At 40.3% G+C, this 27,166-nt stretch overlaps 1 protein-coding gene across 1 annotated transcript in view; it reads right to left on the bottom strand.

Annotated features, from left to right (window-relative positions):
* LOC123021357 (sodium/hydrogen exchanger 10-like) overlaps positions 1 to 27,166 on the bottom strand; it is an 85,765-nt gene that overhangs the window by 17,465 nt on the left and 41,134 nt on the right. The window contains 9 exon segments of the mRNA XM_044426069.1: positions 7,339 to 7,437; positions 8,234 to 8,359; positions 10,368 to 10,516; positions 13,867 to 13,918; positions 14,197 to 14,346; positions 19,174 to 19,362; positions 20,057 to 20,252; positions 21,753 to 21,872; positions 24,917 to 25,014. Of these exon segments, the coding sequence (XP_044282004.1) occupies positions 7,339 to 7,437; positions 8,234 to 8,359; positions 10,368 to 10,516; positions 13,867 to 13,918; positions 14,197 to 14,346; positions 19,174 to 19,362; positions 20,057 to 20,252; positions 21,753 to 21,872; positions 24,917 to 25,014 (1,179 nt within the window).

Here is a 27,166-nt window from a genome sequence, read left to right as displayed (position 1 = left end):
TAAAAACTAGGTGCGTCTTATGGTCAGGTGCGTCTTATAGAGCAAAAAATATGGTACATATCTGCTTTATGAAAAAACAAACAAACAAGTAAATATGGGGCTGGAAGAAGACAGCACCTTGGGAATTCTTTGCATTTAACTATTCCATTTATATGTGTGCCCACTAGGATTTACAAGTATTCTATTGCCCATTGAATCAGAAGTTTGATCATGCTGAAGGAAGAGATTAAACCGGTACCACTCTGAATAATCAAGTTCAGATAAAGCAGTGTTACCACACTGTCTACAAGAACTAAAATTCTGTGACATGTTAATTCCTCGAAATGAGTACAATTATCCTGAACTTCAGCTAACTTCGTTTTCTCCTCTCTCTTCTCTGGTGTCAGAGCTGGCAAGAGGTTTACCTAAAATGTACACTACATGACCCCCAAAATTAATGTAATTTACTAAAGGTACCATCAGATGTGGCTGTCTGTAATCCTTTAATGGACGGCAGAGACAAGGACTGCCTTACCTTCTGATTCCAGACATCTTAGTTTTTACCCTCACTCATAGAGAAGAGCAGCTGAGGAGCCACTGGAATTCCTCATATCCTTGGGCTTGTCTCCACCCCATCCCTGGAACACCCCTACTGTACCAGCTCCAAAGTTGTAGTTGTGACCTGAGACACAGCCAGTGCAAAAAAAAAAAAAAAAAAAAAAAATCACGCCAACTACAAGCAATAAGCTTGGGGTGCTTTCCTAAGGTTGGACCTGGGCTCCAAATTTTCTTATGGTCATCTAGGCAGCATCAAGCTAGCCATAGGATTGCATTGCAGGATTTTCTTCTTGTTAAACATGCTTAAGATTAAGCTCTTAAATAAGTATTTAAAAAAAAAGTATGAAGAGCATGGATGGTGGACAGAGTGAAATCCCATACTGCAATGCAGGTGACCAAATGAAACTGATTTGCAGTCAGTTCATGACAAAGACAATATTTTGTGAGAATGTTTTCTCTAACTCCATCACTTGTACATGGTGCTTTACCAACTGACATAAACCAAAAAGACAGATCTTTGCACAAAAATGTTCATAATGTAAATGTTGACAGTGAAGGGGACAACAAAGGGGGTCCAGCTTTTTGGTTTATAGATGTACAAACCCAGCACATCTGATCCTATCCTCAGTAGGATCAGAACTATTGTGTCAAGTGGATCCTTTTGGGGATCCTTTTCCTGAGGTTGACCAAGCCAAAACCTTGACCCTGAGACTAATAACACTTTTGATGGGTGGAATAAGCACTTCAGATGCCTATTTTACATGGAGTTTAAACTTTTAATCCTAATTTGAGTGATCATATTTTCTAAAATGCTGACTTTTTGAACATTCGGCCAATCATATTTCAAAATAACAATATTGTCTATTTCAATCAATGTGAACAGAATATGAACCTAATACATAAGAATCTATTTCATATAATATGAGAACAAATATAATTTTTAGAAAACAAATGAGTTAAAGCAGATGTACAATTCCCTCTATGTAGCCAATTATAGGCACTGGTGATGACATTAGATACATATGACTAATCATTGTTAATGCTTTCTGTTACCAATTAGCCTTATTAGCACAAGCAATTTGAGCACAGGATGACATTACTTTAATTAGTCTAAGCAGCTTGTTCATTTATTGAATAGGATACATTTGTAGAAAGGTTACTTTATCCGCAAATTAATCATAACCTTCTTTATTATGAATTTAGAAAAGCTAAGGGGAAAAACTTTTACAGGGACAGTGAGAATGCAGGTGATGAAATTCTAAATGAAAATTTCTGTTATTTTATTAGCATTTTTGTTGAAGTGAACTAAGTCACTGTATCCTTTTAATCTGAAATCTCCAAATGAGTGAGAAACAAAATTACTAGCCTCATGGCAGGGGTACACCAAACCAAAAAAACCCAATCTTCTAAGGATTACATTTATATGTGTACACGAATGTTTGCACATGTGTACACACATAAAGTAAAGATAGGTTGATCATTCAGGTAAATTGGGAAAGATTCTGATTGCTGTTTAGGCACATTCGAAATTACTCAGAAATATGACAGAGTATTAAAAAGAAAACTCAATTGTATCACCTGCTTTCCTGATACCACCCCATGCTGACCTGAGCAGCAACTTTGACATCAAAATAATTCCTGAGATTTCTGAGAACAGATTGATAATGTATATTTGGAACTGGGAAATGATTAATCCTCTGCTTTCATACCTTCCTGAATCCACATTTTTTTTATTTATTTCTGATTTATATCCTGCCTTTTTCCTGCAAAGGGCCCAAGGCAGCTTGCATCATTCTCCTCCTCCATCTTGTCCCCACAACAACAACCCTGTGAGGTAGGTTGGGCTGAGAGTCTGTGACTGGCCCAAAGTCACCCAGTTGGCTCCATGGCTGAGCGGGGACGAGAACCCAGGTTGCCTGAGTCCCGGTCCTGTGCTCTTAACCACTACACCACACTGGCTCATGTTCATGCAATGTAAGTGGCAATTTAAAAGCTTTGTAAAGGAAGTAATTCCAGCTTCCTCATTCACTTTGCTGGCCTATTCTGAGAACAGGAGAGCTACAGAAGTTATATCATAATTTACTGTATAGAGTACAACACGTTTAGTCTGACAGAGTGCTTCCACACTAAGCATTTCAATAGACTCCTCCTCCAAGTGAGGCTGGAGCACTGGGCTGAAAACATCAGAACGGAATTCAGTAGGGACAAATGCCAAGTTCTGCACCAAGGGGTAAAAACACAAATGCATCCTTACAATATGGGGAATACTTGGCTCAACAATACTGCAAGTGAGAACAATCTCAGAATTGTTGTAGATCACATGCTGCATATGAGTCAACAATGTAATGTGGCTACAAAAATGGGCCTAGGCTATTCTAGGCTGCATTAATACAAGTACCATTCCCATATCCCATGAATTACTAGTTTTCCTTTACTCAGCACTAGTTAGGCCTCACCTGGAATAGTTCCATCCAGTTCTGGGCACCACAGTTGAAGAAGGATGCAGACAGGCTGGAAAGGGTTCAGAGAAGGGCAGCAAGGATGATTCAGGGACTAGAAACAAAGCCCTATGAGGAGAGATTGAAAGAACTGGGCATGTTCAGCCTCAAGAAGAGAAGACTAAGGGGCGATACGACAGCATTCTACAAGTACTTGAAAGGCTGTCACAAAGAAAAAGGCCATGATCTCTTATTGATCTTCCCACAGTGCATGACATGGAATAACAAGCTTAAGTTACAGAAAGTCAGATTCCCACTAGATAGCAGGAAAAAATTCCTCACTGTTAGAGTAGTACAACAATGGAACCAATGACCTAGGGAGGTTGTGAGCTCTCCTACACAAGAGGCATCCAAGATGCAACAGGACAGCCACCTGAGAGGGATGGTTTAACCTGGAGTCCTGCACTGAGCAGGAGGATGGACCTGATGGCCCCTCTGGCCCCTTCCAACTCTACTAGTCTATGATTCTAATGTGCATCAAGAGCAGCTATCTTTTTCACTCCCAACAGGTAGGGTACCAGCTCAGACCTTACGCATATCCCAAGGAAGTATAATATCAGTGAAGTGTCTATACAGAACATTCCCATTGGCTCATATTTTGCAGGACACTTCATGATGTCAACACCCAAACACAGTGCTCTCAGTGTTTCTGAGAGGCTGCCGTGGAACCAACCTCTATGGCAACAACGCAAGTAGGTGATTAAAATGTTCTTGGCAACAAGGCAGAAGAGGACCTGATCTAATGGGATGCTTTACAGGTCCTTTCTTTGGGATCCCTGATCCCTGCCCATACTCTTGTGCCAGAAATAGCAACTGCATTAACCTGGCCAAGTGAGAAAAGGTTTTGAAACACTTTAAAGCATAAAAGCAAATCAACTTAAAACATATCAAACACCCAAAAGACAAAAATCTACTACAGCAAAGTAAGAGCCAAATTTTCTGAATAAAAGCATAGTTGCCTGCTGGCAGAAGTTGCTCTGTTGAATTCCCACCAAATGCACTTCTAATGTTGGTGGAACACAAAAGATCCTCTTCAAAGGGTCTTAAAAAGTAGGTACCTTGTCAAATCGTAAACTTGCAGGCAAGGACACTTTCTCCCCTAATTCTTTGTAAGCTACTCCAAGAACCTTTTTTTGCTGAACAGGATAATAAAATACATTAAATAAATGCATAATAAACATAATGTGTGTCACTATGACAGACCTAACTTCTTCAGAATGGATACAGCTGACATATCAACTTCAGTTGTGCAAACCAACTTCTGGGCACATGGAACCTTAAACCTGGATATCTACATTCAAGGCAAATCAAGGAGTACACAAAGCTCTGAACTTAAATGTGTAAGGGGAGTGAGACCATGACAGGCTAAATCTCTGAGCCCTTATCTGTCTATTGACAGGACTACCTCTGTCCTGCCTAGATTAAAGTTGTTTGATTATATCCAGTTCATTGCCAACATCAAACACTAATTTAATACTTGAACAGCTTCCTTGAATTTAAATGGAAAGGAAATACAAACTAGGGTGCTATCTGAGTACAGGGGGCACTGAACCCCCAAACTCCTAACAACTTCTTCCAGCAGTTTCATCCTAAGTGGTTTATTATAGGATAAAAGATGGAACCCTGAAGGACACCACTGATACAATCCAAGGACTCGTAAATCACACAGTAGTAAAACAAAGCTAAAAACCTTCTTTTAGATTTAAAAGGGAAAGCAACCAAAGCTAAGTGAACTTTCAAGACGCTCTTAAAGCCCTTCCACACTTGAGCCCTTTTATACTTCAGGAGGCATCAAGTTTCAGAGCATGGGTAACCACCAAAAAGTCCTTTCTCTTGCTCCTGCCAACTGGACTGATCTTACATGCAACTCAACAAATTAAGAAGATCTTTATGTCAAAGCAGTCATATGGACGTAGGTAGTCCTTAATCTACCCCCATTTAGAGATTCATAGATTAAAACCACTGCTTTGAAATGAGCTTGGAAATCCTTTGCCAACCACCGAAATTTGAACAGAATTTCCCAGCTCCTATCAATAACTGAGCAGTCACATTTTGGACTAGCAGAGGTGTTTGGACCATCTTGAACAGCCAGGCCAAACACATTATAATAGTTTAACTTGGATGTGACTAGTGCATGACCAACCACACCAAAGTCATGTCTAGAGTCACAACTGGCAAAACAGCTACGTAGGTAAAAGGCAATCCTGGCCATGGACGCCACTTGTGGTTCCACAAACAGCACTATGTTCTAGAAAATGTCTAGGCTATAAACTTAGTCCTTTAAAAAGAGTGCATCCTCAACCAAGACTAGTCTTGCCCTCTATCTAAATCAACCAGCTTCCCCATTCACAATTCCACAGTCTTGTTTGGATTAAGTTTCAGCGTATTCACCCTAATCCATCTCAAAACTGTCTCTAGAATCTAGAAGAATCCTACAGCCTTCCTAAGAGAGGTAGAATGCGTGTCATTCACATAATGTCGTCATTTTTTCTCTTTCTCAGTGAGGGAAAACAATTATGATAAATAATTGTCCTGAATGGGGTAGCACTCCCTCTTAAGGACAGGGTTCGTAGCTTGGGAGTGCTCCTTGACCCAGATCTGTCGTTGGAAGCTCAGGTGACAGTGGTGGTGAGGAGCGCTTTCCTTCAGCTTCGGCTGATCCATCAGCTGCGTCCCTACCTGGAGAACAATTCTCTGGTGACAGTGACACATGCATTGGTTACTTCCCAACTAGACTTCTGTAACGTGCTCTACATGGGGCTGCCCTTGAAGACAGTCCGGATACTTCAGATGGTGCAAAACAGAGCTGCGAGGTTGCTGATGGGGACTGGGCGTTGTTCTCATATAACCCCAGTCCTCCATCAGCTTCACTGGCTCCCCATCGAAGTCCGGGCCCAATTCAAGGTGCTGGTTATCACCTATAAAGCCCTTAACAGCTTGGGACCTGGTTATCTAAAGGAGCGCCTGCATCTGTATCTGCCCTCCCGCCCCTTGAGATCGGCGGCAGCGGCCCTTCTCTGGGAACCCTCCGTGAAAGATATTAGGAGGGCGAGTACCCGGAGGAGGGTCTTCTCTGCGGTGGCGCTCCACTTATGGAATGCGCTCCCCAGAGAGGTCCGCCTGGCACCGTCGTTATTTGTTTTTCGGTGCCAGGCCAAGACCTTTTTATTTAAATGTTATTTTAATTGTTGATTTTATATTTATGCCGGGATGTTTCCAATTTTATGTATTTGTATTGCTATTTATTTGTTGGAAGCCACCCCGAGGCTTTTGCAAATGGGGTGGCATATAAGAATTCCAAATAATAATAATAATAATAATAATAATAATAATAATAATAATAATAATAATCCAGTTTGAAAGCATGTGAAACACAGCAATGATTTTATACTGAAGAGCATACACAATATGCCTGAGATCTCATACAAATAAAGATTTGTCACCACCAACTAACAAATAGAATCTTCAGGGTTCCAGGCCTAAGCCCCACAGATAATGTGATTCAGCCCTCAAATATTTTACTGTTGGTCGAAGACTTAGGGATTTACACTCTCTGTGCACTAGGGTTACAAACTCCAGTGTAGTTTTAGAGATATACTTTGTTATCCACAAGGGTAACCAATGCAAACATAAATTCCACACAGTCCTCAATCTTGATTCTTTCATCAATCTATCTTACAAGTCCTTCCAGGAAATTCGAGGAGGTATCAAGCGAACAGGAATAGCAGGGATTGTTAGATGAGATATTCAGAAAATAACCCCAAGCAGAAGAAGTATAAGTTGGAGTGCATGACATATACACTCCAGGAATTCCTCAGGATGAGAGAAGGTATCCAAATTATGCTGGAGCTAGCTGCATACCAATATCAAACATGATTCACTTTTGAATATTTTTGCTGAAAGTAATGTAATAACAATAGAATATGTATAACTCTAAGGAAAACAAATAGATTAACCAAAGTTTCTTTTCCATCTTTCTTCATGAGCCTGAAAAATATTCTTTTGCTTAATTTTTTTTTAGTTTTAAGAACATGTTCTTACTTTTTATAATCCTTTCTAAAAACACTTGACTCTGCATTGTTTTAGTTTTGGTTTTTGTTTCACAGTCACTGCTAGACTATGTTAGGAAATGGGAGGAAAATCCTTCAGATCTGAAACTAACATAGCCAACAGAATACCTAAAAATCAGAACCTAAACACATAGTCAAGTAGGAAAATAAAGCAACCAGACTGAACTTAATTGAAGTCTCCTTCTTCATAACCAGTTACATTCTCAGGTAATTGGTCTATAATTATAACTTACCTTGACCATTCCTGATACAATTAAATGGATTCCTTGGGGTAGTTCACCTTCATCAAATATAATATCTCCATAATCATAATAAAGAATTTTTGCTTTTTTCTGAAAACAGAAAATGCATATAGAGCATACAGAAAGCATTACAAAGCATAGAGTATGCACTTCATTTTGCGCATACACATGAAAAGTATTTTACAAGTATTTTTAAAGGACTCTTTAAAAACTTACTTTGAGAGGTCAGAGAATTACAGAATATTTACAGTACAATTTTGTAATAGAAGACAGAGCAGGGACATCTTGTATAGGTAAGTGGAAAAAGACACTGGGCAGGTATCATCTTACCATTTTTTCCCCACAAACTGTTCCTCTTAACCCAAGCAGGGTTTCAGATGTAAATTAGCCTCATAAAAACTTTGGGAGTAAATGGAGTGCTCACATATATCAAAACAAAGTTAAGCACAGAATGCACTAGCATGGTCATTGAGTTGTGAAACTGGATGATGGCCAGTAAACGTTTTGATGGAACAGCAGCAATTTTTAGAAATAGATGGGGTTGGAAACAACAAAGATGCATTTTGGAAATGATAATTAATTGGTGCACACAAATACTTATTTTCCTTTAATTCCACATTCATAAGGCCTTGTGTGTGCACTTGGATTAATCTGTACAAAAAACAGAAACCAGACATCAAAATCAGGACTAATAATTATGCAGAATACTGACAGCACAGAGCACATTCAAAGGACATGTTCAATGCACCATTGCAAGACAAACAAACACATGGTGAATGGAGAAGTGGGGGAATCCCATTCTTTCATGGAGTGTTGGCTGTACACACCTTGGCTGTCTGTGAAAAGGGCATAGAATACATTTAAAGTGCTGGAATGAAAACATTACCTGAATATATTCTATCTGGTTTTTGTCATTCTGTAGCCACATGACATTATGCAGAAGATCCTGTGCTGTGGGTGGTTCAATTGTAGGTGGAAGTGTCGCTAGCTGTTTTCTTTTAATTAAAATCATCTAAATAAGAACAGTACTCTCATATAGAAAATTAAATTTCCTTTTAGACTTCAGTAAGAGTTTAAAGCTCAGATTAGTTCATTAGGTACCAATTAAACTGCTTTTATACACATAAGAGCAAACCATTGTGAACCACACAGATTTAGCAATCTTCTAAAAAGTCAATGAACAAAAAAGTAGAATTAGAAAAATGAGAAGCAAATAGTTATGTAGAAGAAATGTCATGACAAACATATCAAGGACAAACAAGAGCTCTCTTAACAATAAGATTTGAGATTGTCAGCAGACACCCTCCTACGAGTTCCTCTCCCTGAGGTTAAGGGGGAGGCTGCAAGGAGGGTCTTTTCTGTGGTGGCACTCCAATTGTGGCTCTGCCACTGGAGATTTGTCAGGCGCCTATTTTACTCAGTTTTATGTGCCTGACAAAAACTTTTCTTTTTAACTTATTAAGTTAACTTATGGTTTTAACTTATTAATTTAATATTAGTAATTTACACTTTTGATTATACAAATATATATTACATATATTATAAATAAATAATTTTGCTCCAGTTCAAAGAATGCAACTCACACACAGAAACACATTTCCATCTATGGCTAACCCAGATGTGAAAATGCCAGAGATGCCCTGTAAACAAAATATTTTCTGAAATTCAGCTGTGTCACTGATCAGTACATAACTGATGTGAGGCAGAACAGAAAAAAAGGAGTTCTACTTTCCTCTTTTCCATTTAACAGCCGCTTGAAACTGTGGGGTACCACACAGTCAATGTACTAATGACTATGGAGCATCTCACATCAAAGCTGAGAAAGACAACACCCTCTTATTGCAAGGAAATGGAGGAGTTAGTTATTAATGAGTCAAAATGTGACAGTACATTTGATTGTTTTCCCTGCCCACAATATGCAGCACTTTCCAGCAATTTTCATCCAAGTTGTGTAGGCCTTGGAAGGGAGAGTGTGTTGGAAGAAAGAAAAAAAATGTGTCCCTGTTGGCTGACTCTCCCTCACCCCAATCTATTGCTGGTTGGTTGGCCAGTTGGTAATCCACAATTAATTACAAATAACAGATAATAGATTAGGGAGACAGCTTTGCCAGGCAGTACTGTCAACCAGGGCATTGCATTGTAAGGCAAGGAGCACTAGCTTAGATCACAGGGGGGAAACTTGTGCGCTACATACAGTCCACCATTTATCTCCCTTGTTCCCCACCAGTTATGTAGCAGGGGAAAAACATTGTTCCAGGTTCTATTAATTTCTCTATCTCCTAGGAATCTAGAAGCGGTTCAGAATGTTGTTTCCCTGCTACTAATAGCAGTGGGGAAACAGCAATCTATATCAGGTGGAGGGGGAAGTTTTAAACATCTTCCCACCTATGAACCCATTCCTTGATTTCAATGAGTATGGAGGTATAAACCTCCCCATTCCTGTGCACTGAGATATGTGAGCTACAGGCATGTGTATATAAACCCCAATCTACCACTCAGTAGTGTGGGCATCCCTCAGGGCCAAAAAAAAAATTGAGGATCTTAGATCTTTCCTTAATACTATGAGCAAACTACACTTAAGTCTTATATGGAAACTTATCTATATGTTTGGGTAATCCACTGTTACTACCAATACAGTATTACGCATACAGCTTTCCACTACTTCCACATTTCTCTTGATCAACAAATGTACTGAGGTCAAATGTAGCATAGGTTCACTTCTTAACACTAGCCTCCTACAATGCTGGAATCCAGAAAATGCATGCATAATAGGCATAAATAATGTGTCTTGAACACTGTTTCATCACAGTGGAGGGGGACATGTGAATCTCCAGATGTTGCTGGACTCCAGCTCCTATCATCCCATACCCCTGGCTTTGCTGACTGGGCTTATGCAACTGGGCACTGACAATACTGGGAGGGCAATTCATTGCACATCTCTTCTACAATAGCAAAACTTCTTTCTCACTATATATGCACGAATATATAAATATACATATGGATTGCTTTTCAAAAAGTACCTTCTGCAGTTCTGCTCCTTCATTTTTATCAACAATTCCTCCTGATATCATAAACCTAAGTGTTTCAGAAGCTGTATTCAACACTGTTTGGACTGCTTGTCTGGTTTTCACTGCAGTGACAATATCAGGATAATCACGTTGCATTAAGCCTAAAACAAATACCAAAATTATTTCTCATTCAAGGAAGATAGTATTTAGAGCTAACTGTTTACCATACTAATCCCTCACATAATTTATTTATGTTATAAGTAACTTCACTTCCTAAAAAGTTGTCCATCCATTTGAATGAACAGGGAGACAGGTAGTGGGACCGCTAAATAAGGAGAAAGGGGATCCAGCGATTAATGTGAGGGAACAGGCACAGATGCTGAATGACTATTTTGCCTCTGTGTTCTCCCCAAAGCAGGACGGGGGAGATCTGCATGAGAGATTAGATGAGGCTGGGGACTTAGGGGCACAGGTTAGAGTCACCCCCTAGAAGTTGAGGAGCTCCTCAGGGCACTGGATGTTACAATGGGGCAGGGCCCTGACAGGTTACACCCAAGAGTACTTTGAGAGTTGACACGGGTTCTCTCATGCCCACTGGCCTCCATTTTTGAGGCCTTGTGGAGAACGGGTGAAATTCCAGAGGACTGGAGGGTGGCGTCAGGGTCCCAATTTTCAAAATGGGTAGTAGAAGGGACATGGGGAATTACAGACCAGTTAGCCATACACCGATTGTAGGCAAAACAATGGAAAGGCTCATAATAGCGAGAGACCTAGCGATGCTGGCAGCCACACAACATGGCTTCCGTAAAAACAGGTCCTGCCAGACAAACCATGTGGAATACGATGACAAGGTTTCAAGGTGGCTAGACAGAGGGGATGCAGTGGATGTGTTTTACCTGGATTTCAGCAAGGCCTTTGACAAAGTGCCCCATGATATCCTGGTTGAGAAACTGAGGAGTTTTGAGATAGACCAATGCACTGTCCAATGGATATGGGCATGGTTGACTGACTGGAAGCAGAGGATAACCATTAGCAGGGAATCATCAGGATGGCAGCCAGTGACAAGCTGGGTACCCCAGAGCTCTGTCCTGGGGTTGATCCTGTTTAATCTTTTTATCAATGACATAGAAGGTGTGAACAGTCTGCTGCTCAAATTCACAGACGATACTAAAACGGTGGCAGTGGCCACAACTGAGGAGCAAAAAATCTGGACAAACTATGGAGGTGGGCAGGATACAGCAGGATAGCGTTCAATGTGGAAAAGTGCAAGGTCTTGCACTTGGGGAATAGGAATGGATTAGGGGACAAGTGGCTGGAGAGCAGCACTTGTGAAAGGGATCTTGGGGTGCTGGGTTACTGCAGGCTAAACATGAGTCAGCAGTGTGATGCGGTGGTCAAGAGGGCGAACGCCACCCTTGGTTGCATAGCCAGAAGTGTGGCTTCTAGATCAAGAGAGGTATTACTACCACTCTATATGACTCTGGTGCGTCCACTACTGGACTATTGCGTTCAGTTCTGGGCCCCTCGTTACAGGAAAGGATACAGCCAGGTTAGAGTCAGTGCAGTGTAGGGCCACAAGGATGGTGGCCGGATTGCAGGGAAAGCTGTATGATGTGAGACTGAGGGAACTAGGTCTTTTCAGCCTGGAGAAGAGAAGATTCCAAAGGGATCTGTTGGAGACATACAGGTATGTGAGGAGGTGTCACATAAAGATGGGTAGAGACCTGTTCTTCCCTGCAGAGGAGGGCAGGATGCGCTCCAGCAGAGCAAAGCTCAGGGAATCAAGATTCAATTTGGATGCCAGGAAGTACTTCCTGACAGTTAGGACCCCAAGGGTATGGAATGGGCTTCCATGGGAGGTGGTTGAGGTCCCATTGGTGAGGGTGTTCAAGGATAGGCTAGACATGCACATGGTAGGCATGTCATGAGTGGATCCGGCTAGATCCGGGGGTCAGACTAGATGGCCCAGGAGACCCCTTCTGACTCACTGTTTCTATGGTTGACAGTAGGGGAAAAACTTCTATCTAACTAATGGAAAATTATATTTTATGAATATGCTGTTATAGCAAACTTATATGAATCTGAAGGAAGGATGATAAAACTTGAATAGATTTTTTTCCCAAACCTGAAAGTTCTTTATTGATGTTTAGCAGATAAGGTACACCAATCAACCAATATGGCTCATTATTTTTAATGAGAAATAATTTTTAAAGATAATTTTTAAATTTAATTAACTTGTTATATTTTTTCTTTTTTAAAACAACCTGAATGAAATTTGTATTAAAGTTACACATTTTTTTCTATTCCCACTTAAATAGGGTTTGAAATAGAAATGGAAGCTGCTTAATGTGAATTCCCTCTATCCCACAAAGAACATTCCATAACCTTTAATACAAGAGTCTTCCCCTGAACAAGGATTAGTTGTTCCTCTTTGCAGGAAGGGGCTTCACTGCCCTCCCAGACTGGACTAGAACAACAGGAAAAAAAACCTGACAAACCCCCTCAGTCTGCTTAATTAAAACTATTTTCAATACAGTTTCTGCTTAAAAGAACGAGCATAGAACACCTAACTGTAATAATGTCTGTAACGACAGAATGAAACTTGCCTAGGAATCCCTATCTACTTCCTCCATGCATACAATGTGACAGAAGCCTTTGGAGAAAATCTTGTTCTACTGGAATGCACAGTAGTGGGTGGTATTCCCTCCAGGAGACATTAGGAAGAATTCACAGTGAAAAATGCCCCTTTCTCATGTGGCTTCCAGATGGCATTCCATGGCGTTCAGGATACACCCAAAGAAAGCTATCTGTAGGATGGGATTCCAAATTAACTAAAAATGGGAATTAATGCATTTCTGCAAAACTGGACATTTTGCAAATCTCCTCCTTGGATATACTGCCTCCAAATGCAGCTGGAAGAGCCACTATTCTGAGAGAGTGAGAAATGGTACCCACAGGAGGCTTCTTCCTTAGGTTTTCATATACCAACTCTATGCATTCCCTAAGGGATCTGGAAATAGTAGAAACCAGCACTATTATCTGTATAATTTTGTCTATATTTACTGCAAAATCACAATCTTTCAAATAACCTGTTGTGTTGCACATCCTTTAATTCAGACCCTCTTCTTCAAGAAACAGGACTATCAGGATGTTATTGAGGCCATTTGACTCAAAAAAGCCCATAAGCCAGAATGTTTCTTATAATCTGCATGCAGCAGAAGTACCACAGTAACAGGCAAACAGTTTGTTTTACTTCTTTGTGGTTTCTGTGCAATCCCACACATGAAGGAGTTGCGTACAAACTTATCATAGGTAAGTTAGGTGCACAAGAAGCCATGGGGCTCTGCACAGCCCTTCCATATCATCACCACTCCCACCACCACCCGCAGCACTTTAAATCGTCTCAGATTTAAAAAAAAAATTAGAAAGCTTTACTAAATAAATGTAAATTATTTTCTGAGAAATACCAGTAACACAGCCATTTTATGTATAATATACTTTAAATGCATACCTAGTTCCTTCATAGCCTCTTGCTTGTTTCTTTCCAATATTTTATTTATTTCCTGTTTAAAAAGGACATATATCAGATACAGAGCAAAATAAGTATTTATTTGCAGGACAATTTTACCTCTATAATCGGCAGTAGCCATTCTAGCACTCAATACACCAGGAAGAAGTAACATAGCGTCTGGCTCCTTTGGCCCCCTACATGAACTATGTCAAACCCAGCTGGTTGTTTTAAGAACTGTACAAGTAACTTTATGAACTGGTGCTTGAGCTTGTTTCCCCAGCTCCTCCTCTCTGACCATCTCTGATTAAAGTATCTGATTAATTTACTCACCAGATAAACTTTTTCATGGCCAGCAATCTGTCCAATCAGACATTTGATATCTTCTTCACCTTGAACATATCCTTTGGCAATATCATACCGGAATGTGAGCTGTTTGTTTATTTGTTTTTCCAACAAGAAAATCACTTTGGGTATTACAAGCTGAAATACACAATATATTTAAAATCATGTCTACATCTATTCTACAAGGTGGGCCAAAAGTAGGTATACATGATCAGGTCATGCTTAGTCTCCTAGGTACTTGAAAAGTCCTCAATCAACACTGCAACATTCCTGGAACCTGTTCCTGACACTGTGATGTAAATTACAGTTAGCACCAATGTCAATAAATGTTTGTGAAATAAACTGCTTCAATTCATCTACTGTGTGAGGTCCTCCATGACCTGATCAGCACTCTATACCTACTTTTGGCTCACCCTGTATATTGTAAACTCAGTGACCAAACTAGCCCATTATGGGGCCTTCAATGGCACCCAGTCAAGACAATCACCATATCCAGCTATTGCTAGGATAACAATCTAGCCACACAAACTTGTTTGAACACATTGGCGAGAACATCTCATAGGCAGAGGCACTGTAACACTTAATTGTCAGGTACCAAGGATGGTACCAAATCACTTGTGTCTGTAGGTTAAAAAGGATGGTGAGGAAGCTATCAAAGGAAGGTGGAGCAAGAGGAGACAGAACGGGTGCAAGACTATAGCTAGACAATGGTTATACGCAGGAGACCATAGCAAGGATAGAAGTGAGAGAGATATCAATTCATTAAAAGATGTCCTTATACCACCCTTCAACGAAACATGACTAGAGCTATAGTTTGTCATAATACTATGAGAACAAGTGACAACAGTAAAGATCAGCACCAAACCACAGCAGAAATACAAATATATGAGAGAAAAAATAGTATTTGTTAGTTGCCTAAAACACCTCAAAGTAGACACCAAATGAGCATCCCTGGGGAGAGGGGTTCACCAAGCAAATCAGTCAGGAAGGTTCTCCCAATTGTTCTGTCCACTTCAGCTTAGATAGAAAAGGCACCCAGAAGACATCTGCCAAGGAAGAACCTAATGTCTAGATCAGTTGATGTGGAATGAGACATTCCTTCAGATACTTGGGTCCTTTGAAGGTAAGAATTGTGATTGGAAACTGAACAAATGCCATTGGACATCCTAGCTACAGGAGCAACCTTCTTTTTCTCCATGAATCTTTATACAGGTAGGATGAGCTGTATTCCCCCCACCCCCATTTTCATTCCTTTGCTAATCCACACCTGTACATAACTAACTGAGCTTTAAAAAAAGCACAAGCACTTTACAGGCAAACTTCTGTGCACGCATCTCTTTTCTAACTTCTTGATGCATTCTCAAGTATTAGCAAATGAATAATCAACTAGTAACACCTACTAATAGCACTAGGGAGTATTTATGTGATAGAGAAAATGGTACAAACACTGTGGATATCGAGCAACAAGTCTTGCCATGTGCACTATGAGTAAGAAACATGAAATTGGGATTTAGTAGCACTACAATAAGATCTTAATGAAATGAGGTTAGGTATTGTTCTGTTTATCTGCTTTCAAAGTTGTCCCTGACTTATGCCAACTCTATGAATGACTGCCCTCCAAAAAGTCCTGTCTTTAACAATCCTGCTCAGATCTTGTCATCTCAAGGCTGTGGCCTCCTTTATGGAATAACTGAATTTCATATTTGGCTTTCCCCTTCTGCCTTCAACTTCCCCTGGCATGATTATATCCTCCAGTGGATCTTGCCTTCCCATGATGTGCCCAAAGTATGATAGCATTTTTCTCACTGTTGTTTCTAGGAAAAATTCTGGCTTGATTTGATTAGGATCCACTTGTTTGACTCTCTGTCAGACCAGGTTTTTGCAAACCTCTCCTCCACTATCATGTTCTTCCTGTTAGCTTTCTTCACTGTCCAGATTTCACACCCATACACAGTGATTGGGAATACAATACTGTGGACAGTTATGGCCTTTGACTCCAGTAAAACATTCTTACACTTAATTATCTTTTCCTGTTCCCTTTCTTGCTGCCCTTCCAAGTCTCAGTTTTCTTCAAATTTCTTGGCTACAGTCTCCCTTTGATGATTCAATTTCTTCCTTGTTGACCTTAAAATTGTGTAATTCTTCTGTAGTCACATTTTTAATACTCAGCTGCAGTCCTCCTTTTTCACCTTCTTCTTTCACTTTCATCAGTGTTTCACTTCACTGCTGCTTTCTGCCAGTAATATGGTATCATCCGCATATCTTAATTAGTTGATGTATCTTCCAACCATTTTCACTCCTTCCTCTGATCCAGTTTTCCTTATATGTTTTGCATACAGACTGAAGAGACAAGGAGATAAAATAAACCTCTGCCTTATGCCTTTGCCTTTAAAAAACTATTCTGTTTCTCCATTTGCTGTCTAAGAATAGCCTTTTTTCCCCATGATACAGGTTACGCATCATCAGGAAATCTGGGGATGGTAATCTATTGGATTCCCTGTGTTTGGATCCCTGGATTCCAGTCTTCCTTGCAATGGCCCAGAGTCTGAGTCCCTGGCAACCATGCCCAGCATTCATGGGACACTCGCCAAGTGAGCCCCACATGCTGCGCAAGCAGTGGCCCTTTCCCCTGCATACATAGTCATGAGCAGCAGTAAACAGGGATGAGTGGGAACCAGGAAGGGCACCTGGTGTGCCTACTTATGGTGCCTCTTTCCCAACCATGTCAGCACTGGTGCAATGAGTGGGAAAAAAGGCTGGTCTCCATGAAGGACGCCTGGTGCACCTGATCATGGTGCCTCCTTCCCACGCACAAGGAATACTGGCTGGAACACCCACCCACAGCATCTTTCTTTTGCATTCTACATCCATTGCTGACAGGGAAAGTTACAGACTGCACAACCAGGGGCCTGTAAGTGTTAGTGAATTTGTTCTTTGCAGGACAAGGCTGAGGATGAGAGGAAGTCTATGGATATTGGAAGGATGGATTCCAAAAGGGTTTGTTCCAATCCTAATCCCAGCTATAGTCTATAAAGCATAGACTGATCTCCAGTAGCCAGTGTGTGATACTGGCTTTGAAGCTGGCTTAGGTTCAGATCATCTGGAGATTTCTCTGGTTCCACAGAATTTATGGCAAAACAGGCAATGGCTTTGGAAAAATTGCATTTTACGATATTAGGCGCATCCTCTGTTGCTTTTACATTATACCATTCTCCTCCCTTTTGCCTCATAAGCATCCTGTAGAGCATGGGTCCTCAAACTACAGTCTATGGGATGGATCCGGCCCGCCATGCCCATTTATCCGGCCCGCACCGCTGCCTGTGAGCACTCTTGCTGCCTCGCCACTCAGGCAGGAAGGCAGTGGCTTGCTCACTCAGAGATGGTTTTGGACTCATTGGGAGATCTCCGAGTGAGCCGCTGCCGTGCGCACCCGACACTGCCTCACCAGCCTGCGCCAGTCGCTGCTGCCTTTCAACTGGGCTCCTATTGAAAAAGTTTGAGGACCCTTGCTGTAGAGGCACAGAAGAAAATGCAAGTCAGATTCAAAGGCTGTAAGCCTAAGTGATGGCTCCTTTGACTCTGGAATGAAAATCAGGAGAGCCTGCTATTGATTCAGTAGATGAGTATTGGAGGTGATTTTTCAGTCTAAATTTCAGAGAAGGTGAGAGGGAGAAGAGTCTGAGGGGTGTGGTGCACAATTATGTTTTTCTGCTTATCTAGTAAGTGATCTTCTGATTCCTCCAGAACAGTTATTTTAAAAAATTGACCATTTACTTGGGAGAGACTCTGAACAGTAGTGGAAGATGGAAGCATGAGATGAGGAGGAAGGAGAAGGGGCATAAACATCCAATGAATCTGAAAATGCTTTCCAAAATGGTCATCTCACATATTTAGCATGAAGAAGCTGATGGAGAAGGGGAGCCTGAGATCATCCATGTCCCTTCCCAAAACACTACTGCTCCTCAGTTTTACTTTGTGCAATGAGAAACTGACAGGTCACTTTGCTGCTGCTGCTCCTCCGAGATCTATGGCTGATTACAGGTTTGTCTGAGAAAGTGGCATGATCTGCATACTAAAGTACTCTGACATTCATGCCCACACCTGATCAGACCCTTGCTGGATGCTGACTGGTAGCAGCAAAGTAGAGTAGGTCAATGGCACCTGCAGAAAAGTACTTACAGCTTATTTCTGGCCTGCTGTAAGTGATGGAATCAGCTAACACACAAGTTCTAGCCTGGGTGAAAAGCAAGGACAAGCTGGCAGGAAGGAGCCTGGGATTATGAGACTACACAAATCTTACCACCTGGTTCCTATTTTTCCTTGGCAGTAGAGGCACTATTGCATTTCTCACAGCAACCTAAAGAAAGAAATGTTCAGAAATAGATCTACATCCCAGACTGGTTGGGCCCTCTCAAAATGAATGTTTACAATAACCCAGTTCAGGCCTTCAAAAGAAGATAGCAGCAAAAGTGGAGAAGAAAGAACACTCCATTCCTGACCCTCTCTTCCAACATATTAGTCACTCTGTACTTACAGAGCACAATTGAAGATGAAAACCCACTGTATCTGTGACAACCTTCCACATGGATGCAGCCAGAATTCAGATCCTTCAGCATTCTGACTTGTATGGAGAGCTCCCATGCACACAAGTAAAGAGCAACAGAACAAAGAAGTGTGATAGAATGAAAGCAAGTGTTGGTGTTAACTGTTTTGGTAACATAATACCTTACTGTAAGACAGGTGATGAGAAAATGGTGTAATACTTTCTCCTTCTCCTTGATTGAAACCTGATTATCTTGACAGTTTTAAATTCCCAAACATAATTGAATGCATTTAGGCTAGAACATTATTAATGAAAAAAATATTTCAACCCACTTAAAATGAACTTCTTTCTCTTTGGGAGATGAACAAATTCAGTTTTCAAGAACACATTGCTGAAAAAAAATAATGAGAAATTAAGTTTACCTTCAAGAGTCGCAGAACTCTTAGAATACGAATCATCCTGAATATCCTGATAGTATTAAGCATAGGATATGATGGAGCAAGTGACTTAAAGACATTAATAATTATGACATCTATAATTCCAATTATTATGATTAAAATATCAAATTGATTCCAGTGGTAATAGATATAGGCATTGCCCATTGCAAAAGCCTGTCAAAAACAAAAATTAAATTGATATTAAATATGTGGAAGGCATTAAACTTTGGATTCATACACTCATTTACTACTCTGTTAAACTGTTGCATAATCCACAACACCCAGGTTTATACAACATGATAAGCCAAACCACTCATCTGCCACACCTTTGATCTTCAAAACTGCTTGTTCAAATAGGTACATGAACATTCAGTGTAAACTCAGTCACTGTCCCAGACAGGGCTTATTTTGTGTCATCTGAACCCGTGTTACAGCCTGTTTGAAGCCCAAATAACTCATCTGGTGTGGTCTGAAGGGGAAACAATCTTCAAATAATTCTATAAGCCATGCCTAGATAGGTAATTAGGTTAATAGTGTTTGGCATGTGTAACCAATTTAAACAAGCCATTGTGCAAAGAGCCTCACTGGGTTATCAACATTTGCACAGCTTTATAGAACTTGGTTTAAACAGTAATAGTTCCTTTCTTCAAACAATAGGGAGGAACAGAATGTCTAAGAAAAAGAACTAACAAAAAACTAAGTAGTGAAAAAGTAGTGAAAGTAAAATGGGGCAGTATGTTCTTTGCCTCATGTTGGCAAAAAACAAGAGTGGGAATTTCACAAACCCTTGCCAAAATTAATTGTAAATTCCATTTTGTAAAAATGTAAGTCATTAACACTGCCATCTAATATTTTATGCACTTAATACCTTCAATAAAGCTTCCAATATATAACACGTCAGAAAATAGTAGTTGCACAACTTAAGCTGTGGAAGGTAGGATGAAGTAACACTTGGTATAAAGTTAAGAACAATAGGTATGACGTTCAAATATGTTATCATGGTGCTTATATATTCAAATTCCTCCATAAACACTGTTTGGTGAAAAAACCTCAGAAATTTGTTCCTGTGAAGGGGAAAAGATTTTGTCAATTTAATTACTACTGAGTTACTTATAAAATTGAGAACACTGTATTAATTTCTTCTTTTTATCACACATAGCCAGTGATCAGCATGGTCAGACACAAAAGCAAGACTCCATCAGCAACTGAAGATGTCAAAGAGATGTAGGAATCCAAGCTTGTGGAACGAGAGAGAGTATACGACTCATACTCTGCCTCATCTCCTACCCTGGGTGCTGTTCCCCTTGAGAAACATGTGATTTCCATACTCAATTAAATATGGGACACTCACCTACTGTGTCCAAGGGAAAGGGCACAGAGTAGTAGCAGAAAGAGAGAGTAGTGGGCTTTTTGGCTTCCCCAGTCTCCTAGGCTTCCCCAGTCTCCTAGGGCTTTTTGGCTTCACCAACACTATCTTCTTGCTTCAAAGACATTTGGAAACAAAAGAAGTTTGGCCAAATGTAGCATTCTAATGCCTTTCCTATACCTATCACTGTCATTTTAACATCCTCAGCCCCTTTACCCAAGCTAGAAAAGACAGAGATGTGCCAGTGGAAGACGTTGAAAGCTCTTCTACTCAGAACAAGTCTTTAAAAGTAAGCCACAACTGAAAAGACAATAATACTACAACAGATGTGGTTAAGGAGACAAGGTAGGAAGCAGCTGCTGTAACACATTGTATATGAAGTATCTTAAATTTCAAAAAATATATACATAGGGCTGTAAGCACACCACTGAGCTGAAGAGTGTAAACAGGGAAAAGTTTAAACATTTTAATTATGTTAAATTATCAATCAAGTGATAGTTTAATTATGTTAAATTATCAGTCATGTGTTATTATGATTTATTAGGTTGTTTTATATTGTAAGCCGTCCAGAGATGAACCGTAATGGACAGGTTAGAAATACCACTAACAAATAAATAATTAAATCTTAATTGAATCTATACTAATCCCTTCTTGCATTCAAGGGGTTATGGACTTCAGCCAGGCAGTTTCTAAAACCAAGACTTCCAGCAGACAGGCTCCTATGCCAACAGGGCTGCATTTTTTCTTTCAGATTTGAAGGATAACTACATGCCTTCAGAAACCCATGCAGGCTAGATTGTAGGCCTCTAGGAATTTGTCCTTGCTATAATACATCCTGCAATCTGACTTAAAACTGTCAGATGGTCCTGAGAACCAATTTAGCTCACAAGCTTGCTCATCCTGAGCAACTTGTCTTACCAGATGGGACCATGTCTGGTTAATCTTTTGCTTACCAATCTTCAGTTTCGATTTCTGACTGCCTGGGCCTATATTTCTCATTTCTTGCCCAACTTATTTGACAGCTGACTCTTTATAAACCTGAATATTTGATTCCACAGGACCAACAACCCAACAAGGCCTTGACAAAAATGCCCAACTTTTTCATTATTAATTCGATCATATGAACCTTTGTCATTTTCATTACATTAACATGCTAAGTTTTCTTGTATTCACATTTTAGTAAACATTATATACTAACTTTGGTGGCTTGAAAGTTTCATCTTTCACATTGTAAACCCAATCAGACAGCCACTTCTTCATTATCACGAGTATTCCTTTGCTTTCCCAATATGTCTTTACTTCATGAATATTCATAAATCTAGAACATTTATAAAATATATAACTGAAGATAGAAGCTAACATGTAAATACAGTGTAATCATCAAAATAATCAATCTGCTATTATTTTGCTTCTCAATGAAGTTAAGAATACAGATAACAAAGCAGCAGCTTTATAAAAAAGAGAAGAGAGCAATTCTGAACTCATTTTCTCAGACATAAATTATTCTTTGTTTACTGATATCCTGGTCATTAATAAAACTTATCAGGGTGGCTTCTAATACTAAATTACTTAAAACTTAATACAAAGAAGCAAGAAAAATGTAAGATCAGGAAAACAAGCTGAATTCTGTGTAATTTTTGTGCCTGTTTTTTTAAAGCCTGACAAAATAAAAAGGTATTTAACTGGAACCAGAGAAAATATTTCATGGGATAGTGGGGGAGAGCATGCTACCCAATAGCCACCCACCAATTCTTGGAACTCCTTGAAAAAAATGGGATTTTTATTATCATTAATTTCTGAGGGCATTCCACCTTGGGATGACACAGCCGACCAGAGGTTGTAAGCAGAGTCCATCCCTAGGAGGAAAAGCCATCCTGCTTCCTAGAGCATAATGAAAATTAAGAGCACCTCTCAAACCCCACTGCAGAAACAAAGTCCATCCATAATCAGTCTTCACAGATTATCAAATATTAACATGATGTACAAATATAAAAAGGGCAAGTCTGCACAGAGAGATACATAGAGACACAGTCATACAAAAATCCCACAGGGAATATGAAGAGTAATTTAACTAATTCAATTAATTTAAATTAATCTAATTTACTTTCCCAACATGTTGGATGCTGGCAGAAACCTCTAACTAAAGAACATGAATGACAGATCCTGAGAGAGAGGTGGGAAATACTTTGACAGTAAGATAAATCTCAATTTTTCCCTGAGCTCCATGGAGGACATTCTATACTTCGGGATATACTGGAGCAATATATATAGCAGCGGTGGGAGGGGTGTGTCTTTCAGGTACCAGGCTGAGTTACACTACCACTATTTGCAAAACCTATTGCCAAAGCCTATCAATGCAGAAGTTATCTGTTTTATAGGTTTTTTTGAAAATGTATGCTCAGAAGATCATATAACCACTTTGCGACTGTCCTCTATAAGATCACTTTCCATAAATACAGTGGAATCAGCCACCTCTCAGAATACATGTGTTCTCATTCCATCATACAGACACTTGTTGAATGACTGATATGCCTGAAAAATGCATTCCCTCAACCACATGCAGATGATGAAAACAGAAAGCTTACTTCCCAGAGCATTTCCCTAAAAGGTCACAAACAAAGCCTGATTTTCCTTGCCTCTGAATACTAAAAATAAATAAATAAAACCCCACATAACTTTCCAGACATCTAACATATGTCAACTCTGCTCCTGTGAATGGGAGAAGTTACAGCAAAAAGTAGGAAGAGACCATTCTTGCAACTTATAACATTTATATTTGGAACAAAGAAAGCAATTAATCTTAATGCTAATCTAATAGTGTGAAAAATGCCTGTCAGTCAGACGACAGAGCCCCCAAGTCCAAGCTCTGTACATTTAACCATGTTTCAATTTGATACAGCCTTCCTGGCTTTGTTCACCCTCTCTTCTTATATACCTGTCATATACAACTGATATTATGTATGCCAATTGATAAATTGAAATTCCTTTTAGTTCAAGCCTAGCAAGTGTTTTTATCATGTGTGAGAAAATATTTGGTTGCAGATTGTCTTGCCATCTAATTAATTTGTACCATTCACAATACGTATTGGAGGGTTCTTTGGGTGGGAGAACCCCACCCAATGTATACATGTAGCACTTTGTTTTAATTTTCACCTGAATTTTGTGCTTCTTGTATGTTTTAGCATAATATGCATTAGTTCATTTTTTTCTGATTTGTTTGGACTGAGATGTTTTACATCTATATTGAAGAAATATTGAAGAAGACAGGACCCAAAACCAAATCCTGTGGCACTCTACTTGATGTCTCCCCCAATTTGATGAAAAATCACTGACAAGCACTCTTTGAGTACAGTTTGACAGCCAACTGTGAATCAACCTAGTAGCAGTGCCATCAAACCTATACCTAGCTAGCTTGCTAATCAAGATATCCAGGAGTCTTGTCAAATATAGGGGTAAACTATCAAATGTGATGAGCCACATGGTGCTCCTAGGGAGAGGTATAAGTAGAGAGGCAGAGCTGGTGCTGGCAGAATCCATGCCCAACTGAATCCTACCCCACCCACATCCAATTAAACATTAAGTATTTGTAGGCAGGAATAGTTTGGAGCAAATCAGGATCTACTGTGCTTATACATTTTATCCCATTCTGTTAAAAAATAAAAAAGTAGGGAGTCATTTCTGAATTTCCAATGATAGGAAGTGGAAGGCACAAAGCTTTGGATTTGGCCCTGGCCAGATCAGGTGGGCTCCTAGTCAGCCTGTGTCAAATCACTCTGTTTACTGAATCATCAAAACGTGAGCTGAACTGATCTGCTGGTTGGTGCATGCTATAACTAAAATAATTATGTAACAAATCATAGGTTGGATCCAACTGCATCCATCCACTAGTGGAACTGGTTTTGCTGCTTGTGTACTCCCAAATTTGCTCTAGAGCATGGATCCTCAAAATACGGCCTATGGGCCAGATGTGGCCTGCCACGCCCATTTAACCGGCCTGCCCCAGAGGTTTTGCACTCACTGTGTGCATGCGCACAGGCATGCAGCTTGCTCACAGGGAGATTGGTTTGGATTCGCTCAGAGAAACAATTTCGCAAGCAAGCGGCTGCCTCACCCCGCGCATCCCCCATCCCCACCTTGCTGCGTGCACTCCCCCCGCCAGCACCGCCTTGGCAGCCCACACCCACCGCAGACACCTTTCAACTGGTCCCCTTTTGGAAAAGTTTGAGGACCCCTGCTCTAGAGGACTGAGGATAGACAGGAAGAGGAAACAGGGAGATCCCCACAGATGGCTCCAAGGATGTATGTGTAATTTTTAAACATCACCAGTCAGTATCTTTTCTTTGAAGAAAATGAAACACTTACTTTCCTTCAATATCAACATAGCTTTCTGTTGCACCTATTAATGTCTGGGCAGCATCTTGATTCAGCATTCCACTGTTGTATTGCTTTTGATAACTGGCCTATATTTTGACAAACAAGAGTATTTGCTGAAGAAATTGAAAGTCATAATTGCTGATTTCTTTATCTATATAGTAATATGCATCCATACAACATAGCTATGCAACATTCTCTGCTCAAGAACACACAATTATTCTTTGATTACCCACTGCTGAATTAACTGACTCTACTGAACAACCTCATCTGAGGTGAAAAAAGCTTTATATGTGGTGCTTGATCTGGTAGACTATAGTATTTACATATGCTAGTCACCACTTGATGCTGCAATCAATCATCAGACAATCCGAACATCTATCATTATTACCCTAAGTAAACCAGTCTTTGACTTTCAACAATTCTAAATCAAAGCCCCAAATTAGATGGAGTGGTAGCAGACCCATTTGTTTAAAATACAGTGGTACCTTGGCTCACAGATTTAATCCATTCCAGGACTCTGGTTGTGACCCAAATTGATCATGAGCCAAGTCAAATGTCCCCATAAGGTTCAATGTTAATAAGGTTAATCCATTCTGTAACTATTTTTTTTTTTGAATCAGAAAAATGTGAAGCAAAGTGACAAAGAACAACAAAGATCATGACCATCTCTCCCCACCACCCCAAGCACGAGCCCAGCCATCTCCCCACCCCCCAGCACGACTTCAATTGCGCCTGTCATCCCTACACGCACCCGTCATCCTGGCACGCTGGGTGGGGGGGGGATGGGTATGATCGTACTGGGGTGGGGGGGGAGATGGCCGAGATCGTGGTTGCATTCATGCAGAAAAGATGGGCGCAATCACAGGCGCACTCCTGCAGGAAAGACGAGCCCGATCCTGGCCATCTCCCCACTCGGGGGGGGGGGGATGGCCGCATTCACGGTCGCCACCCAATGTGGCGTTCCTGATCTGAGTCAAAATGTTTATGAAATTTTTGTTTGCAACCCGATTTGGTCGTGAACTGAGGCGTTTGTGAGCCGAGGTACCACTGTATACCAGTCCCAGTCATCTATAATGCATGCAAGGGAAGTTTTTAGAGCATAAAGCATGCACAGATGGCAGATAATAAACCTTCCTCCTGTTCTTCTGAAGCCTACATTTAAACCTATCCATAGTAAACTAAACTCAGGCTTAGAAAGGCAGAAGGAAAGCACCACCAACCTACAGTTTGAAGTTAAATTCTAAAGGAAAAAGCCAGCAGGAACTTCCAGTTCTTTCAGCCCACATCTAAACCAATCCATAGCAAACTCAAATCAAGCTTAGAAGGGATGGCAAGAAGAAAGCAATACATATCTCTACTCTGTAGAACCACTGTGCAGGCCTAGCTAGCAGGAGCGACTGCTTATAAATACCAGTGAAGGTTAGTTTCACTTTCAGCCCTGTGTAAGCTCAGGTTTTTAGGGCTACAGATAAGCTCACAGAGCAAAGTTCAGAAATAGAGCCATCCCAAGTTTGAGAGGCCAGCTATCATTTAGATTTAGATCAGACACAAAGCAAGTCAGACTTCCCAACAATAGCCATTCACTAATCACACTGGTCTACAAGGAGAAAGCCTCGGAAATGAAAGTAGTGTAATTTTACCAGGATTGGGTCACTAATAATGGAAAATTAAGTCCTGAATATTAATTGGCTTCAGTTTCCAAGATACAGTTTCAGGTCAAAATTGTATCAAAATAATTTAAAATTACAAGGGGGATGTGCGATTATGCTCCATAACTTTTCTGCAAAATGTAATATAGCAATGAGAATGGTGCCACACCAATCCCTCCACACCATTAGGTCTGCAAAAGGCATGGACTTTTTCTTCTTGTTTAGCCAATGATGCAGATAAGTTGTGCATGTAATGCAACAGTAATGAGGGGACCAACACTTGTCCTGATCCCCTATTTTGCATCCAAAATAGAGGTGGCATGCCTTTTTTACCACTGCATAGTGCACTTTTAAGATGCAAATATAACCTTGCCACAAATGTAGCAAGTTATCTGCATTGTTTACACAGTTTTGAGGCATATTGGCTTCTTCTGAGGGAGCAACTGTTCCTTGGAAATGTTAGGCAATGACACTTTCATAAGCCACCAGATGTAACTGTATGATGCGTAGATCTGACCAGGGCAAATTTACCTTGCAATAAAAGAACAATAAATTACAGTTAGGTAATAATCTTTAGTCTCAAAGTGAA

The sequence above is a fragment of the Varanus komodoensis genome, unplaced genomic scaffold, assembly GCF_004798865.1.
Source record: "Varanus komodoensis strain SLA01 unplaced genomic scaffold, ASM479886v1 scaffold16, whole genome shotgun sequence".
NCBI lineage: Eukaryota > Metazoa > Chordata > Lepidosauria > Squamata > Varanidae > Varanus > Varanus komodoensis.
The sequence above is the reverse complement of the archived record's forward strand: the minus strand, read 5'-3'. Positions and strand labels throughout refer to the sequence as shown.